General features: G+C 43.5%; 1 protein-coding gene across 1 annotated transcript in view; it reads left to right on the top strand.

Moving 5' to 3' along the window:
- The first annotated feature begins 360 nt into the window (after positions 1-360).
- LOC128639754 (uncharacterized) overlaps positions 361-17,631 on the top strand; it is a 293,450-nt gene continuing 276,179 nt past the window's right edge. The window contains exons 1-2 of the mRNA XM_053691880.1: positions 361-476; positions 5,644-5,719. Coding sequence (XP_053547855.1) covers positions 5,647-5,719 — 73 coding nt within the window. The 5' untranslated portion in view covers positions 361-476; positions 5,644-5,646. The remainder of the gene's footprint in view (positions 477-5,643; positions 5,720-17,631) is intronic.

Genomic DNA, 17,631 nt, shown 5'->3' with positions numbered 1-17,631 from the left:
GGATGTTTAATACTAAAACACATGGCTTCATCATAGAACCACACAACATGTGCCAGGCAAAACCATGGCAAATATATGTTTAGTTAAATGTGCCATTCTGAAGGCTGTTTACGTACAAGTGTGCTACATAGATTTGTTTGATTAGTAATGTGCCCTCTACACCAACAAGTGAATAAATCCCATTGGGGGTCCTTGTATAGAATGTTTGAACACACCATTGAATCATCCCTGAATTCTTCTCTATTTTCATTTGTTTATTCAGATTTTATGAATCTCACTGGTTACAGCAGGAAGCAAAAAATAAAAAAACAGCATATTTTGAAGAGAATGCAGTAAAGCAACTCTTATATCTGGGTGTAACTTGCAACAAGGAAGCTCTATGACCCAGTTGGCTGTGCGCTATAAGAGTTGGGGCAGGTTGCGTCTAGTTATTATGATTCAGAAGATGATCCTACTCTGTAGCACAAGAATAAACTGTAAGTAATAACTGCAATACAGTAACCTGGTGACAACAAATACAACTATAAATGTACAAATGATTCACTGTGTACTTCAGCTCTTTTGGTTTAGAGGAATTGCCTAAACTGTAATGTTTTATGTGATTATTTAACACTAAACAGAGGAATAATATCACATTCTGCTTATTCATATTTTTATTATTTATACAAACAATTGTTTTGTCAGAGCTTTCAAATGACTTAACACTATAATCTCACACAGTTGTATTTAGTTTAGCACAGATCTTGACGCAAACACATGTGATCAACAAACATTATCTTGCAGCATTTGCCTTGTGAATATCTGCAAACATAAATGATTATCATGGTTTTTCTGTATGCCTGCCTATCTGTCTGCCTGTCTGTTCGTATGCCTGTTTGTCTGTCTGCCTGTATGTTTGTCTACCTGACGGTCTATCCATCTGTCTGTCTGTATGCCTGCCTATCTGTCTGCCTGCCAGTCTGTTTGTCTACCTGACTGTCTATCCATCTGTCTGTCTGTATGCCTGCCTATCTGTCTGCCTGTTCGTATGCCTGTTTGTCTGTCTGCCTGTCTGTTTGTCTACCTGACTGTCTTTCCATCTGTCTGTCTGTATGCCTGCCTATCTGTCTGCCTGCCTGTCTGTTTGTCTACCTGACTGTCTATCCATCTGTCTGTCTGTATGCCTGCCTATCTGTCTGCCTGTTCGTATGCCTGTTTGTCTGTCTGCCTGTCTGTTTGTCTACCTGACGGTCTATCCATCTGTCTGTCTGTATGCCTGCCTGTCTGTTTGTATGGAAATATATCTTAGTACTGCGCTGGCCAAAAATATAGATGTCAGACCCTTCTAAAAACACATCTTCCTCCAAAATGTGTAGTTTAGTTCAGAAAAGATTGGATTATAATTAGAGGGTGCTAAAATAAGCTAAAGATATCATAGTAGTTAACCTTGAAATATGGTATACAGAGGTTTGCCTGAAATATGTTAGATAAAAATGATGTCTATATGTACAATATTGACCCCAAACTAAATATGCAATGTCTTTTAGAAATTCTTTTTAATATCCAAAGATCTTCAATCAATAGTATACACTCAAATAGTAAATTAGGGACGTCTCCCATACATATAGAAACACTCCTATAAAATGCAATATTAAAAACAATGTAAAATGATAAAGCACAAATGAATTGATAAAGTACAAATGAATTATAGTTGACTATAGAATATGTAGCAAACTATAAATAGTGGATCATAGGATCAGTAGCATATGAACAGAAATCGTCTAAATAAACAGACTAGGATTGGCAGATTACTTTGATATATACCATCAGCCAATATAAATATAGAATATATAGCCATAAGATAGGAACCGCATACCACCATAAAAAGAATCTATGCGCCACTATGAAAATGTATCAGCACTCCATCCATTTAGGATTAGGAATGTCTTTAAGGCGTACTAGTGGAAGTTTGTATTGCAAGACAATAATAATAATGATAGCGCCACTTTGGAGAGCCAGAGTTTAAACACGGTCTCTTATATCGAGTCTCCTACTTCAGAGTGCGGTAGCATACATCAATATTGCAGACATATTACTTTGAGATCGTTAGTAAACTGTCCCACAGCCACAGGTAGGTGACACTTGATATCAACACTTTGGTTTACCTGCGTGAGCTATGCTCCCAGCTTCTGTTTCTTACCGCAGTAATTCTGGCGTATGTTTGGCGTCTTGCACAGCTCCTCTGGGGTGGTCACGTGACTTTACCTTACGTCACAGCCCTGGTCCTCTGTGTAGCGGTTTTGCTTAAAGCTGAATTGGATACAAAGAAACTCTTCTGAAAGTGGTACAACCTTAGGCAACCTTAGGATGGTATATATCAAAGTTGATTAACTAACATAAGTAATCTGCCAATCCTAGTCTGTTTATTTAGACGATTTCTGTTCATATGCTGCTGATCCTATGATCCATTATTTATAGTTTGCTACATATTCTATAGTCAACTATAATTCATTTGTACTTTATCAATTCATTTGTGCTTTATCATTTTACATTGTTTTAATATTGCATTTTATAGGAGTGTTTCTATATGTATGGGAGACGTCCCTAATTTACTATTTGAGTGTATACTATTGATTGAAGATCTTTGGATATTAAAAAGAATTTCTAATAGACATTGCATATTTAGTTTGGGGTCAATATTGTACATATAGACATCATTTTTATCTAACATATTTCAGGCAAACCTCTGTATACTACATTTCTATCTTTAGCTTATCTTAGCACCCTCTAATTATAATCCAATCTTTTCTGTCTGTCTGCCTGACTGTCTGCGTTACTGTTTGTCTGCCTGTCTGTCTGTCTGCCTGTCTGTCTGTGTGACTGTATATCTGTCTGACTGTCTGAGTGTATGCCTGCCTGTCTGTCTACCTGACTGTCTGCCTGCCTGTCTGTCTACCTGTCTGCCAGTCTGAATGACTGTCTCTCTATCTGCCTGTCTGTCTACCTGACTAATTGTCTACCTGTATGTATGACTGCCTGTCTGTATGCCTGCCAGTATGCTTGTCTGTCTGCCTGTCTGTCTACCTGACTGTCTGTCTGTCTATCCATCTGTCTATCTGTATGCCTGCCTGTCTTTCTGTTTGTATACCTGTCTGTATGTCTGCCTGACTGTCTGTCTGCCTGACTGTCTGTCTGCCTGACTGTCTGTCTGCCTGTCTGAGTGACTGTATATCTGTCTGCCTACCTGACTGTCTGCCTGTCTGTCTACCTGTCTATCTGCCTGCCTGTCTCTCAGCCTGACTCTATGTCTGTCTGTTTGTCTACCTGACTGTCTGCCTGTCTGCCTGTCTGCCTACCTGACTGCCTGTCGGAATGACTGATTGTCTGCCTGTTTGTCTACCTGACTGTCTGTCTGTCTACCTGTCCGTCTGTATGATTGCCTGTTTGTCTACCTGACTGTCTGCCTGTTGTCTACCTGACTGTCTGCCTGCATGTCTGTCTGTAGGCCTGCCTGTCTGTATGTTTGTCTGCCTGTCTGTCTACCTGACTATCTGTCTGTATGCCTGTCTCTCTGTCTGTCTGCATGTCTGCCTGACTGTCTGTATGCCTTCTGTCTACCTGTTGGTCTGTCTGCCTGTCAGCCTGCCTGTCTGTCTGTCTGTCTGCCTGTCTACCTGACTGACTGTCTGTCTACCTGTCTTTATGCCTGATGTTCTATATGCCTATCTGTCTGTATGCCTGTATGCCTATCTGTTTGTCTGGCTGCCTGTCTACTTGTCTGTCTGTCTGTATGCCTGTCTGTCTGTATGCCTGTCTGTCTGTCTACTTGTCTGTTTGAATGCCTGATTGTCTGTCTGCCTGTTTGTTTCTCAGCTGCCTGCTTGCATGTCTGTCTGTCTGTCTGTCTGTCTGCCTTGATACACCTGAAATGTTGACATTACAAGAAAAATCTAAATGAAAAGAATCTGTATTAGACTCTCTTACACTCAATCTCACTGTCTCATTCTGTGTATATTTGCCTTTCTTATTCTGTCTCTTGATTTCTGTGTGTGTCTCCCTGTGTCACGCTATGTGCATCTCCCTGTGTCACGCTATGTGCATCTCCCTGTGTCACGCTATGTGTGTCTCCCTGTGTCACGCTATTTATGTCTCTGTGTCATGCTGTGTGTCTCTCTGTGTCATGCTGTGTGTCTCTTTGTGTCATGCTGTGTGTGTCACTCTGTGTGTGTCACAATGTGTGTGTCAATCTGTGTGTCTCTCTCTGTGTCACTCTGTGTGTGTCTCTCTGTGTCACTCTGTGTGTGTGTTTATCTGTGTCACTCTGTGTGTGTGTTTCTCTGCATCACTCTGTGTGTGTGTTTCTCTGTGTCACTCTGTGTGTGTCACGCTGTGTGTGTCTGTGTCGTGCTGTGTGTGTCTCTCTGTGTCACTCTGTGTGTGTCTCTCTGTGTCACTCTGTGTGTGTCTCTCTGTGTGTGTCACTCTGTGTCACTCTGCGTGTGTCACTCTGTGTGTGTCACTCTGTGTCACTCTGTGTGTGTCACTCTGTGTCACTCTGCGTGTGTCACTCTGTGTGTGTCACTTTGTGTCACTCTGTGTGTGTCACTCTGTGTGTCTCTGTGTCACTCTGTGTGTGTCACTCTGTGTCATACTGTGTCACTCTGTGTCACTCTGTGTGTGTGTCACTCTGTGTCACTCTGTGTGTGTCACTCTGTGTCACTCTGTGTCACTCTGTGTGTGTCACTCTGTGTTTGTCACTCTGTGTCACTCTGTGTGTGTCACTGTGTGTCACTCACTCTGTGTGTGTCACTCTGTGTGTGTGTCACTCTGTATCACTCTGTATGTGTGTCACTCTGTGTCACTCTGTGTGTGTGTCACTCTGTGTGTGTCACTCTGTGTGCGTGTCACTCTGTGTTTGTCACTCTGTGTGTGTCACTGTGTGTCACTCTGTGTCACTCACTCTGTGTGTGTCTCTCTGTGTCACTCTGTGTGTGTGTCACTCTGTATCACTCTGTGTGTGTGTCACTCTGTGTGTGTCACTCTGTGTGTGTGTCACTCTGTGTGTGTGTCACTCTGTGTGTGTCACTCTGTGTGTGTGTCACTCTGTGTTTGTCACTCTGTGTGTGTCACTGTGTGTCACTCTGTGTCACTCACTCTGTGTGTGTCTCTCTGTGTCACTCTGTGTGTGTCACTCTGTGTGTGTCCTTCTGTGTCTCTCTCTGTGTCACTCTGTGTGTGTCACTCTGTGTCTCTCTCTGTGTCACTCTGTGTCTCTCTGTCTCTCTCACTGCCATAAGAATTCATCACACATTGTACGACACAAATCTATGGCTTCTGTGACTTCTAGGTCAGTTCGACAAAGTTAGAATTTCTGACCCTAGTTGCAGCATTCCAGAAGGAAACAGCTAAAGAAAATATTTATACAAATTCTGTATGTATTTATTTCCTGGGAAGGGCAAATTTAATCAAATACATCAGCTGTACAGATAAACCATTAGGCTTTAGGAAATAAAAAATAAATGATACCTCCCTTGTTTTATTATCTCTTATCTCACACACACCTCTTTATCTTATTATGGGCTGGAAATGTTAAAAACCATTATTGTGCGTCTGAAGGTTATTACTGCAGTTCTGACATTAATCTGAGCATATTTACATCTAAAGGGAATGAAAAGAACGCAATCTATGGAGGAGGAAAGCGACACAGGTCTCTGCAGGGACTGTGGAGAGAAGAAAACCGGTGAGTATATGCAATTGTGTTCGGTGCAGTGTTAGGTTCCCTAGGGGCAAGCACATTACTGAGTGTAGTAAAGGGTAGCACAATATGAAGATTCCCTAGGCAAGCACATTACTTAGTGCAGTAAAGGGTAGCACAGTATGAGGCTTCCCAAGGCAAGCACATTACTGAGTGTAGTAAAGGGTAGCACAGTATGAGGCTTCCCTAGCCAAGCACATTACTGAGTGTAGTAAAGGGTAGCACAGTATGAGGATTCCCTAGGCAAGCACATTACTGAGTGTAGTAAAGGGTAGCACAGTATGAGGATTCCCTAGGCAAGCACATTACTGAGTGTAGTAAAGGGTAGCACAGTATGAGGATTCCCTAGGCAAGCACATTGCTGAGTGTAGTAAAGGGTAGTACAGTGTGAGTGTTCCCTAGGCAAGCACATTACTGAGTGTAGTAAAGGGTAGCACAGTATGAGGATTCTCTAGGCAAGCACATTACTGAGTGAAGTAAAGGGTAGCACAGTATGAGGATTCCCTAGGCAAGCACATTACTGAGTTTAGTAAAGGGTAGCACAGTATGAGGTTTCCCTAGGCAAGCACATTACCGAGTGTAGTAAAGAGTAGCACAGTATGAGGTTTCCCTAGGCAAGCACATTACCGAGTGTAGTAAAGGGTAGCACAGTATGAGGATTCCCTAGGCAAGCACATTACTGAGTGTAGTAAAGGGTAGCACAGTATGAGGATTCCCTAGGCAAGCACATTACTGAGTGTAGTAAAGGGTAGCACAGTATGAGGATTCCCTAGGCAAGCCCATTACTGTGTTTAGTAAAGGGTAGCACAGTATGAGGTTTCCCTAGGCAAGCACATTACTGAGTTTAGTAAAGGGTAGCACAGTATGAGGTTTCCCTAGGCAAACACGTTACAGAGTGTAGTAAAGGGTAGCACAGTATGAGGTTTCCCTAGGCAAGCACATTACCGAGTGTAGTAAAGGGTAGCACAGTATGAGGATTCCCTAGGCAAGCACATTACTGAGTGTAGTAAAGGGTAGCACAGTATGAGGATTCCCTAGGCAAGCACATTACTGAGTGTAGTAAAGGGTAGCACAATATGAGGATTCCCTAGGCAAGCACATTACTGAGTGTAGTAAAGGGTAGCACAGTATGAGGATTCCCTAGGCAAGCACATTACTGAGTGTAGTAAAGGGTAGCACAGTATGAGGATTCCCTAGGCAAGCACATTACTGAATGTAGTAAAGGGTAGCACAGTATGAGGATTCCCTAGGCAAGCACATTACTTAGTGCAGTAAAGGGTAGCACAGTATGAGGATTCCCTAGCCAAGCACATTACTGAGTGTAGTAAAGGATAGCACAGTATGAGGATTCCCAAGGCAAGCACATTACTGAGTGTAGTAAAGGGTAGCGCTGTATGAGGTTTCACTAGGCAAGCACATTACTGATTGTTGTAAAGGGTAGCACAGTGTGAGGGTTCCCTAGCCAAGTACATTACTGAGTGTAGTAAAGGGTAGCGCTGTATGAGGTTTCCCAAGGCAAGCACATTACTGCATGTAGTAAAGGGTACCACAGTGTGGGGGTTCCCTAGGCAAGCACATTACTGAGTGTGTTCAAGGGTACTACAGTGTTGGGTTCTCTAGGCAAGCACATTACTCAGTATAGTAAAGGGTAGCACAGTATGAGGTTTCCCTAGGGAGGCACATTACTGAGTGTAGTAAAGGGTAGCGCTGTATAAGGCTTCCCTAGGCAAGCATATTACTGAGTATAGTAAAGGGGAGCACTGTATGAGGTTTCCCTAAGCAAGCACATTACTGAGTGTGGAAATGGGTAGCACAGTGTGAGGGTTCCCTAGCCAAGCACATTACTGAGTGTAGTAAAGGGGAGCACAGTATGAGGCTTCCCTAGGCAAGCACATTACTGAGTGCAGTAAAGGGTAGCACAGTGTGAGTGTTCCCTAGGCAGCATATTACTGAGTGTAGTAAAGGGTAGCACAGTGGGAGTGTTCCCTAGGCAAGCACATTACTGAGTGTAGTAAAGGGTAGCACAGTGGGAGTGTTCCCTAGGCAAGCACATTACTGAGTGCAGTAAAGGGTAGCACAGTGTGAGTGTTCCCTAGGCAGCATATTACTGAGTGTAGTAAAGGGTAGCACAGTGGGAGTGTTCCCTAGGCAAGCACATTACTTAGTGCAGTAAAGGGTAGCACAGTATGAGGATTCCCTAGGCAAGCACATTACTGAGTGTAGTAAAGGGTAGCACAGTATGAGGATTCCCTAGGCAAGCATATTACTGAGTGTAGTAAAGGGTAGCACAGTGTGAGGGTTCCCTAGGCAAGCACATTACTGAGTGTAGTAAAGGGGAGCACAGTGTGAGAGTTTCCTTAGGCAAGCACATTACCGAGTGTAGTAAAGGAGAGCACAGTGTGAGGATTTCCTTATGCAAGTACATTACTGAGTGTAGTAAAGGGTAGTGCTGTATGAGGTTTTCCTAGGGAGGTACATTACTGAGTGTAGTAAAGGGTAGCGCTGTATGAGGCTTCCCTAGGTAAGCACAATACTGAGTGTAGTAAAGGGTAGCGCTGTATGAGGCTTCCCTAGGTAAGCACATTACTGAGTGTAGTAAAGGGTAGAGCTTTATGAGGCTTCCCTAGGTAAGCACATTACTGAGTGTAGTAAAGGGTAGCGCTGTATGAGGCTTCCCTAGGCAAGCACATTACTGAGTGTAGTAAAGGGTAGCGCTGTATAAGGCTTCCCTAGGCAAGCACATTACTGAGTGTAGTAAAGGGTAGCACTGTATAAGGCTTCCCTAGAAAAGCACATTACTGAGTGTAGTAAAGGGTAGCGCTGTACTTCCCTAGGCAAGCACAATACTGAGTGTAGTAAAGGGTAGCAATGTACTTCCCTAGGCAAGCACATTACCGAGTGTAGTAAAGGAGAGCACAGTGTGAGGATTTCCTTATGCAAGTACATTACTGAGTGTAGTAAAGGGTAGTGCTGTATGAGGTTTTCCTAGGGAGGTACATTACTGAGTGTAGTAAAGGGTAGCGCTGTATGAGGCTTCCCTAGGTAAGCACAATACTGAGTGTAGTAAAGGGTAGCGCTGTATGAGGCTTCCCTAGGTAAGCACATTACTGAGTGTAGTAAAGGGTAGAGCTTTATGAGGCTTCCCTAGGTAAGCACATTACTGAGTGTAGTAAAGGGTAGCGCTGTATGAGGCTTCCCTAGGCAAGCACATTACTGAGTGTAGTAAAGGGTAGCGCTGTATAAGGCTTCCCTAGGCAAGCACATTACTGAGTATAGTAAAGGGTAGCACTGTACGAGGCTTCCCTAGAAAAGCACATTACTGAGTGTAGTAAAGGGTAGCGCTGTACTTCCCTAGGCAAGCACAATACTGAGTGTAGTAAAGGGTAGCAATGTACTTCCCTAGGCAAGCACATTACTGAGTGTAGTAAAGGGTAGCGCTGTATAAGGCTTCCCTAGGCAAGCACATTACTGAGTGTAGTAAAGGGTAGCACTGTACGAGGCTTCCCTAGACAAGCACATTACTGAGTGTAGTAAAGGGTAGCACTGTGTGAGGGTTCACTATTCAAGCACATTACTGAGTGTAGTAAAGGGTAGCGCTGTATGAGGCTTCCCTAGGCAAGCACATTACTGAGTGTAGTAAAGGGTAGCGCTGTATAAGGCTTCCCTAGGCAAGCACATTACTGAGTGTAGTAAAGGGTAGCACTGTACGAGGCTTCCCTAGAAAAGCACATTACTGAGTGTAGTAAAGGGTAGCGCTGTACTTCCCTAGGCAAGCACAATACTGAGTGTAGTAAAGGGTAGCAATGTACTTCCCTAGGCAAGCACATTACTGAGTGCAGTAAAGGGTAGCACAGTGTGAGTGTTCCCTAGGCAAGCACATTACTGAGTGTAGTAAAGGGGAGCACTGTACGAGGCTTCCCTAGACAAGCACATTACTGAGTGTAGTAAAGGGTAGCACTGTGTGAGGGTTCACTATTCAAGCACATTACTGAGTGTAGTAAAGAGGAGTGCTGTATGAGGTTTCCCTAGGCAAGCACATTACTGAGTGTAGTAAAGGGGAGCACAGTGTGAGAGTTTCCTTATGCAAGCACATTACCGATGGTAGTAAATTGTAGTGCTGTATGAAGGTTCCCTAGGCAAGCACATTACTGAGTGTAGTAAAGGGTAGCGCTGTATAAGGCTTCCCTAGGCAAGCACATTACTGAGTGTAGTAAAGGGTAGCACTGTACGAGGCTTCCCTAGAAAAGCACATTACTGAGTGTAGTAAAGGGTAGCGCTGTACTTCCCTAGGCAAGCACATTACTGAGTGTAGTAAAGGGTAGCAATGTACTTCCCTAGGCAAGCACATTACTGAGTGTAGTAAAGGGTAGCGCTGTATAAGGCTTCCCTAGGCAAGCACATTACTGAGTGTAGTAAAGGGTAGCACTGTACGAGGCTTCCCTAGACAAGCACATTACTGAGTGTAGTAAAGGGTAGCACCGTGTGAGGGTTCACTATTCAAGCACATTACTGAGTGTAGTAAAGAGGAGCGCTGTATGAGGTTTCCCTAGGCAAGCAAATTACAGAGTGTAGTAAAGGGGAGCACAGTGTGAGAGTTTCCTTATGCAAGCACATTACCGATGGTAGTAAATTGTAGTGCTGTATGAAGGTTCCCTAGGCAAGCACATTACTGAGTGCAGTAAAGGGTAGCACAGTGTGAGTGTTCCCTAGGCAAGCACATTACTGAGTGTAGTAAAGGGGAGCACTGTACGAGGCTTCCCTAGACAAGCACATTACTGAGTGTAGTAAAGGGTAGCACTGTGTGAGGGTTCACTATTCAAGCACATTACTGAGTGTAGTAAAGAGGAGTGCTGTATGAGGTTTCCCTAGGCAAGCACATTACTGAGTGTAGTAAAGGGGAGCACAGTGTGAGAGTTTCCTTATGCAAGCACATTACCGATGGTAGTAAATTGTAGTGCTGTATGAAGGTTCCCTAGGCAAGCACATTACTGAGTGTAGTAAAGGGTAGCGCTGTATAAGGCTTCCCTAGGCAAGCACATTACTGAGTGTAGTAAAGGGTAGCACTGTACGAGGCTTCCCTAGAAAAGCACATTACTGAGTGTAGTAAAGGGTAGCGCTGTACTTCCCTAGGCAAGCACATTACTGAGTGTAGTAAAGGGTAGCAATGTACTTCCCTAGGCAAGCACATTACTGAGTGTAGTAAAGGGTAGCGCTGTATAAGGCTTCCCTAGGCAAGCACATTACTGAGTGTAGTAAAGGGTAGCACTGTACGAGGCTTCCCTAGACAAGCACATTACTGAGTGTAGTAAAGGGTAGCACTGTGTGAGGGTTCACTATTCAAGCACATTACTGAGTGTAGTAAAGGGTAGCGCTGTATGAGGCTTCCCTAGGCAAGCACATTACTGAGTGTAGTAAAGGGTAGCGCTGTATAAGGCTTCCCTAGGCAAGCACATTACTGAGTGTAGTAAAGGGTAGCACTGTACGAGGCTTCCCTAGAAAAGCACATTACTGAGTGTAGTAAAGGGTAGCGCTGTACTTCCCTAGGCAAGCACAATACTGAGTGTAGTAAAGGGTAGCAATGTACTTCCCTAGGCAAGCACATTACTGAGTGCAGTAAAGGGTAGCACAGTGTGAGTGTTCCCTAGGCAAGCACATTACTGAGTGTAGTAAAGGGGAGCACTGTACGAGGCTTCCCTAGACAAGCACATTACTGAGTGTAGTAAAGGGTAGCACTGTGTGAGGGTTCACTATTCAAGCACATTACTGAGTGTAGTAAAGAGGAGTGCTGTATGAGGTTTCCCTAGGCAAGCACATTACTGAGTGTAGTAAAGGGGAGCACAGTGTGAGAGTTTCCTTATGCAAGCACATTACCGATGGTAGTAAATTGTAGTGCTGTATGAAGGTTCCCTAGGCAAGCACATTACTGAGTGTAGTAAAGGGTAGCGCTGTATAAGGCTTCCCTAGGCAAGCACATTACTGAGTGTAGTAAAGGGTAGCACTGTACGAGGCTTCCCTAGAAAAGCACATTACTGAGTGTAGTAAAGGGTAGCGCTGTACTTCCCTAGGCAAGCACATTACTGAGTGTAGTAAAGGGTAGCAATGTACTTCCCTAGGCAAGCACATTACTGAGTGTAGTAAAGGGTAGCGCTGTATAAGGCTTCCCTAGGCAAGCACATTACTGAGTGTAGTAAAGGGTAGCACTGTACGAGGCTTCCCTAGACAAGCACATTACTGAGTGTAGTAAAGGGTAGCACCGTGTGAGGGTTCACTATTCAAGCACATTACTGAGTGTAGTAAAGAGGAGCGCTGTATGAGGTTTCCCTAGGCAAGCAAATTACAGAGTGTAGTAAAGGGGAGCACAGTGTGAGAGTTTCCTTATGCAAGCACATTACCGATGGTAGTAAATTGTAGTGCTGTATGAAGGTTCCCTAGGCAAGCACATTACTGAGTGCAGTAAAGGGTAGCACAGTGTGAGTGTTCCCTAGGCAAGCACATTACTGAGTGTAGTAAAGGGGAGCACTGTACGAGGCTTCCCTAGACAAGCACATTACTGAGTGTAGTAAAGGGTAGCACTGTGTGAGGGTTCACTATTCAAGCACATTACTGAGTGTAGTAAAGAGGAGTGCTGTATGAGGTTTCCCTAGGCAAGCACATTACTGAGTGTAGTAAAGGGGAGCACAGTGTGAGAGTTTCCTTATGCAAGCACATTACCGATGGTAGTAAATTGTAGTGCTGTATGAAGGTTCCCTAGGCAAGCACATTACTGAGTGTAGTAAAGGGTAGCGCTGTATAAGGCTTCCCTAGGCAAGCACATTACTGAGTGTAGTAAAGGGTAGCACTGTACGAGGCTTCCCTAGAAAAGCACATTACTGAGTGTAGTAAAGGGTAGCGCTGTACTTCCCTAGGCAAGCACATTACTGAGTGTAGTAAAGGGTAGCAATGTACTTCCCTAGGCAAGCACATTACTGAGTGTAGTAAAGGGTAGCGCTGTATAAGGCTTCCCTAGGCAAGCACATTACTGAGTGTAGTAAAGGGTAGCACTGTACGAGGCTTCCCTAGACAAGCACATTACTGAGTGTAGTAAAGGGTAGCACTGTACGAGGCTTCCCTAGACAAGCACATTACTGAGTGTAGTAAAGGGTAGCACCGTGTGAGGGTTCACTATTCAAGCACATTACTGAGTGTAGTAAAGAGGAGTGCTGTATGAGGTTTCCCTAGGCAAGCAAATTACAGAGTGTAGTAAAGGGGAGCACAGTGTGAGAGTTTCCTTATGCAAGCACATTACCGATGGTAGTAAATTGTAGTGCTGTATGAAGGTTCCCTAGGCAAGCACATTTTTGAGTGTAGTAAAGGAGAGCGCAGTGTGAGGGTTTCCTTATGCAAGCACATTACTGAGAGTAGTAAAGGGTAGTGCTGTATGAAGGTTCCTTAGACAAGCACATTACTGAGTGTAGCAAAGGGTAGTGCTGTATAAAGGTTCCTTAGGCAAGCACATTACTGAGTGTAGCAAAGGGTAGTGCTGTATGAAGGTTCCCTAGGCAAGCACATTACTGAGTGTAGTAAAGGGTAGCGCTGTATAAGGCTTCCCTAGGCAAGCACATTACTGAGTGTAGTAAAGGGTAGCACTGTACGAGGCTTCCCTAGAAAAGCACATTACTGAGTGTAGTAAAGGGTAGCACTGTACGAGGCTTCCCTAGAAAAGCACATTACTGAGTGTAGTAAAGGGTAGCGCTGTACTTCCCTAGGCAAGCACATTACTGAGTGTAGTAAAGGGTAGCAATGTACTTCCCTAGGCAAGCACATTACTGAGTGTAGTAAAGGGTAGCGCTGTACTTCCCTAGGCAAGCACATTACTGAGTGTAGTAAAGGGTAGCAATGTACTTCCCTAGGCAAGCACATTACTGAGTGTAGTAAAGGGTAGCGCTGTATGAGGCTTCCCTAGGCAAGCACATTACTGAGTGTAGTAAAGGGTAGCGCTGTATAAGGCTTCCCTAGGCAAGCACATTACTGAGTGTAGTAAAGGGTAGCGCTGTATAAGGCTTCCCTAGGCAAGCACATTACTGAGTGTAGTAAAGGGTAGCACTGTACGAGGCTTCCCTAGACAAGCACATTACTGAGTGTAGTAAAGGGTAGCACTGTACGAGGCTTCCCTAGACAAGCACATTACTGAGTGTAGTAAAGGGTAGCGCTGTATAAGGCTTCCCTAGGCAAGCACATTACTGAGTGTAGTAAAGGGTAGCACTGTACGAGGCTTCCCTAGACAAGCACATTACTGAGTGTAGTAAAGGGTAGCACTGTACGAGGCTTCCCTAGACAAGCACATTACTGAGTGTAGTAAAGGGTAGCACCGTGTGAGGGTTCACTATTCAAGCACATTACTGAGTGTAGTAAAGAGGAGTGCTGTATGAGGTTTCCCTAGGCAAGCAAATTACAGAGTGTAGTAAAGGGGAGCACAGTGTGAGAGTTTCCTTATGCAAGCACATTACCGATGGTAGTAAATTGTAGTGCTGTATGAAGGTTCCCTAGGCAAGCACATTACTGAGTGTAGTAAAGGGTAGCACCGTGTGAGGGTTCACTATTCAAGCACATTACTGAGTGTAGTAAAGAGGAGCGCTGTATGAGGTTTCCCTAGGCAAGCAAATTACAGAGTGTAGTAAAGGGGAGCACAGTGTGAGAGTTTCCTTATGCAAGCACATTACCGATGGTAGTAAATTGTAGTGCTGTATGAAGGTTCCCTAGGCAAGCACATTACTGAGTGTAGTAAAGGGTAGCACTGTACGAGGCTTCCCTAGACAAGCACATTACTGAGTGTAGTAAAGGGTAGCACTGTACGAGGCTTCCCTAGACAAGCACATTACTGAGTGTAGTAAAGGGTAGCACCGTGTGAGGGTTCACTATTCAAGCACATTACTGAGTGTAGTAAAGAGGAGCGCTGTATGAGGTTTCCCTAGGCAAGCAAATTACAGAGTGTAGTAAAGGGGAGCACAGTGTGAGAGTTTCCTTATGCAAGCACATTACCAATGGTAGTAAATTGTAGTGCTGTATGAAGGTTCCCTAGGCAAGCACATTTTTGAGTGTAGTAAAGGAGAGCGCAGTGTGAGGGTTTCCTTATGCAAGCACATTACTGAGAGTAGTAAAGGGTAGTGCTGTATGAAGGTTCCTTAGACAAGCACATTACTGAGTGTAGCAAAGGGTAGTGCTGTATAAAGGTTCCTTAGGCAAGCACATTACTGAGTGTAGTAAAGGAGAGCGCAGTGTGAGGGTTTCCTTATGCAAGCACATTACTGAGTGCAGTAAAGAGTAGCACAGTATGAGGTTTCCCTAGGTAAGCACAATACTAAGTGTAGTAAAGGGTAGAGTTATATAAGGTTTCCCTAGGCAAGCTCATTGCTGAGTGTGGTAAAGGGTAACACAGTGTGAGGTTCCCTAGGCAAGCACATTACTGAGGTTAGTAAAGGGTAGTGCTGTATGAGGGTTCCTTGGCAAGCACATTACTGAGTGTGGTAAAGGGTACCACAGTTTGAGATTCCCTAGGCAAGCACATTACTGAGTGTGGTAAAGGGTACTGCAGTGTAAGGTTTCCCTAGGCAAGCACATTATTATTTGTGACATTATGGGAAAGGTACAGCTACATTCTGGTATAAAATGTAACAAAGGTTTCTCAGAGGACGATGGGGGTCTCTCAGAAAGCAGCAAGGTTCTCTCTGGGGTGATGAGAGGCTCTCAGAGAATGACTAGGTTCTATCAGTAGGTGACAAGGGTCTCTAAGAGGGTGAATAAGGACTCTCAGACAATACCAAGGGTCTCTCAAAGGTTCATGAGGGTCTCAGATGGTGATAAATGTCCTTCAGAGGGAATTGGCTAGTGATGGAGGTCTCTCAGGGGGTGACAAGGGTCTTTCAGAGGGCACCTAGGGCTTTCAGATGCTGGCACAGGTCTCTCATATCATGGTTGAATTGTATTTTAGAGGGGCCACAGCTTCCTCTGATGCCACTTTCTTTTTCTGGCTACTTAGTACCCAGTAACCACCAGTGGAGGTAGCTGGAGGTGGGATCTAGTTTTGCAGTCTAATATTTTTGTTCTGATGTCTTATTGTGCTGATTACTGTACAATGAAGCAAATGAATTACTTTTCACATTTGCAGAACAAGTGCCCTAATGCAACTTCTATTTATTATAGTGGTTTGTGCACATGAAAAGGACACAGTAGTCTTTCTTTTTTGTATAGTGCATCTTAAAGGAACTTTTCACTGTACTCAGAAATGTTCTACTAGCCAGATGCAAGCACAACCTTTATATCGCTAGATGAGAGGTGTACGCTTTTTAGATTTATGTTGAAATAATTTTTATTACAGTTTGACAAACAAAATTACAAGGTAACCAATATAAGATATTAGTGTAATCTTGTTAACAATTCTCTATTAAATAGTTATTTGCTTTGATATACAGTTCCATGAGTGTAGAGAAAAACGTATCACATAATACAACTAGAATAATGATTGTTATTTTTTTGTGACTGGGTCAACACAAATTTGAACAACCACTTTGTCTCATCAATTTTAAACTGACATTACCGATAATAAATTAATGAAAAAAAGAAAGTTAAAATTAAGAGAAGATTTTAACAAAGAAAAGGAGAAAGATACAAGTGAAAAAGAGAAAGAGAAGAAAAAAATTGCCTTTGGACAAAAGCCACCCCGTCGGACAATCAGACCCTCACTTGCAATTGTGTTTGAGAAATGTCTGCTGCATGTTATATAGAATCACACATGATCCAATTAAACCATATGTTTTGAAAAGTACCTTGGTGTCTTGTAAAAATGCAGCTGGTGCAGACATATTGTGTCCCCCCCCTCAGACGAGGACAGATAAGCACGTAAACTAGAGGATAATTGTAAGTATAAATACCAGTGTAGTCTAAGTGGGTGTAGCGTCTCCTGCAACTGTATGTAAATTAGGAATTTACCATTTTCCAGTCCGTCAGCTATCCTATTTAGGCCCCTATTTTCCCATTCCCATATTTAGTACTGAGTTCAGGGCAGATGATAATAAACATCTTAAAGGGGTCTTGAGAGATCTCTTATGGAGCAACGCTAAAGAAAAAGTTAGTTTAGACCATAATTTGAGCATATAGTCAGTTACAGGATTTTTTATGACATCGGCCTGTATTGCACTGGGGATCCCACAGCAATGATTCTTGCGAATGAAAATCATTTATGTCTGTTTCTAGTCTGGCCCATCTAACCACCTCTTCCATTTTATTCAGCAAAGTGAGATGTGCCAGCCTGGCTGCCTGGAAGTCATTTTTAATATTTGGTGCTTCCACCCCACCCAATCTTCTATGCCTAGTTAGGATATTCTTAGAGGATTCTAGCTTTTTTTGTTGCCTCTTAAGAAGCTGTTAATGTTAAGTGGATGTTTTCTGAAACACTATTTGGAATACCTATGGATAGAGTACATAATAAGTATAGAATCCTGGGTAAAATCGTAATTTTAACAGCTGAAAGGCGACCAAACCAAGAAAACTTCTGTTTACCCCATTAAGAAGATCTTGTTTAATAGTTTTAAAGAACAGGGTATAATTGGCCCGGTAAAGATCTGAAGAGTGTTTTGTTAGGTTAATCCCCAAATACTTTGAGGCCTATCCATCAAGCTGTCAACCGCAAATACACCGGAATTCCGCATCGTAATTGTTGCAAGCTTGATCCGACCTAGTTATCAAAGCCTACAGACCGGCAAATGTTAAAATGTGTGATGTAACGTACGATCCACCGGTCTCAATCTGGCGCAGATCGAATACACATTTGGCTCTATTTGACACTTTTTCCCAGTTATCAAACTTTTAACAGGTACACTCGCAGCTATTCCGACGCAGCGTACCTGGTTTTCAATCCACCA

Source organism: Bombina bombina, chromosome 9, assembly GCF_027579735.1.
Source record: "Bombina bombina isolate aBomBom1 chromosome 9, aBomBom1.pri, whole genome shotgun sequence".
NCBI lineage: Eukaryota > Metazoa > Chordata > Amphibia > Anura > Bombinatoridae > Bombina > Bombina bombina.
The sequence above is the reverse complement of the archived record's forward strand: the minus strand, read 5'-3'. Positions and strand labels throughout refer to the sequence as shown.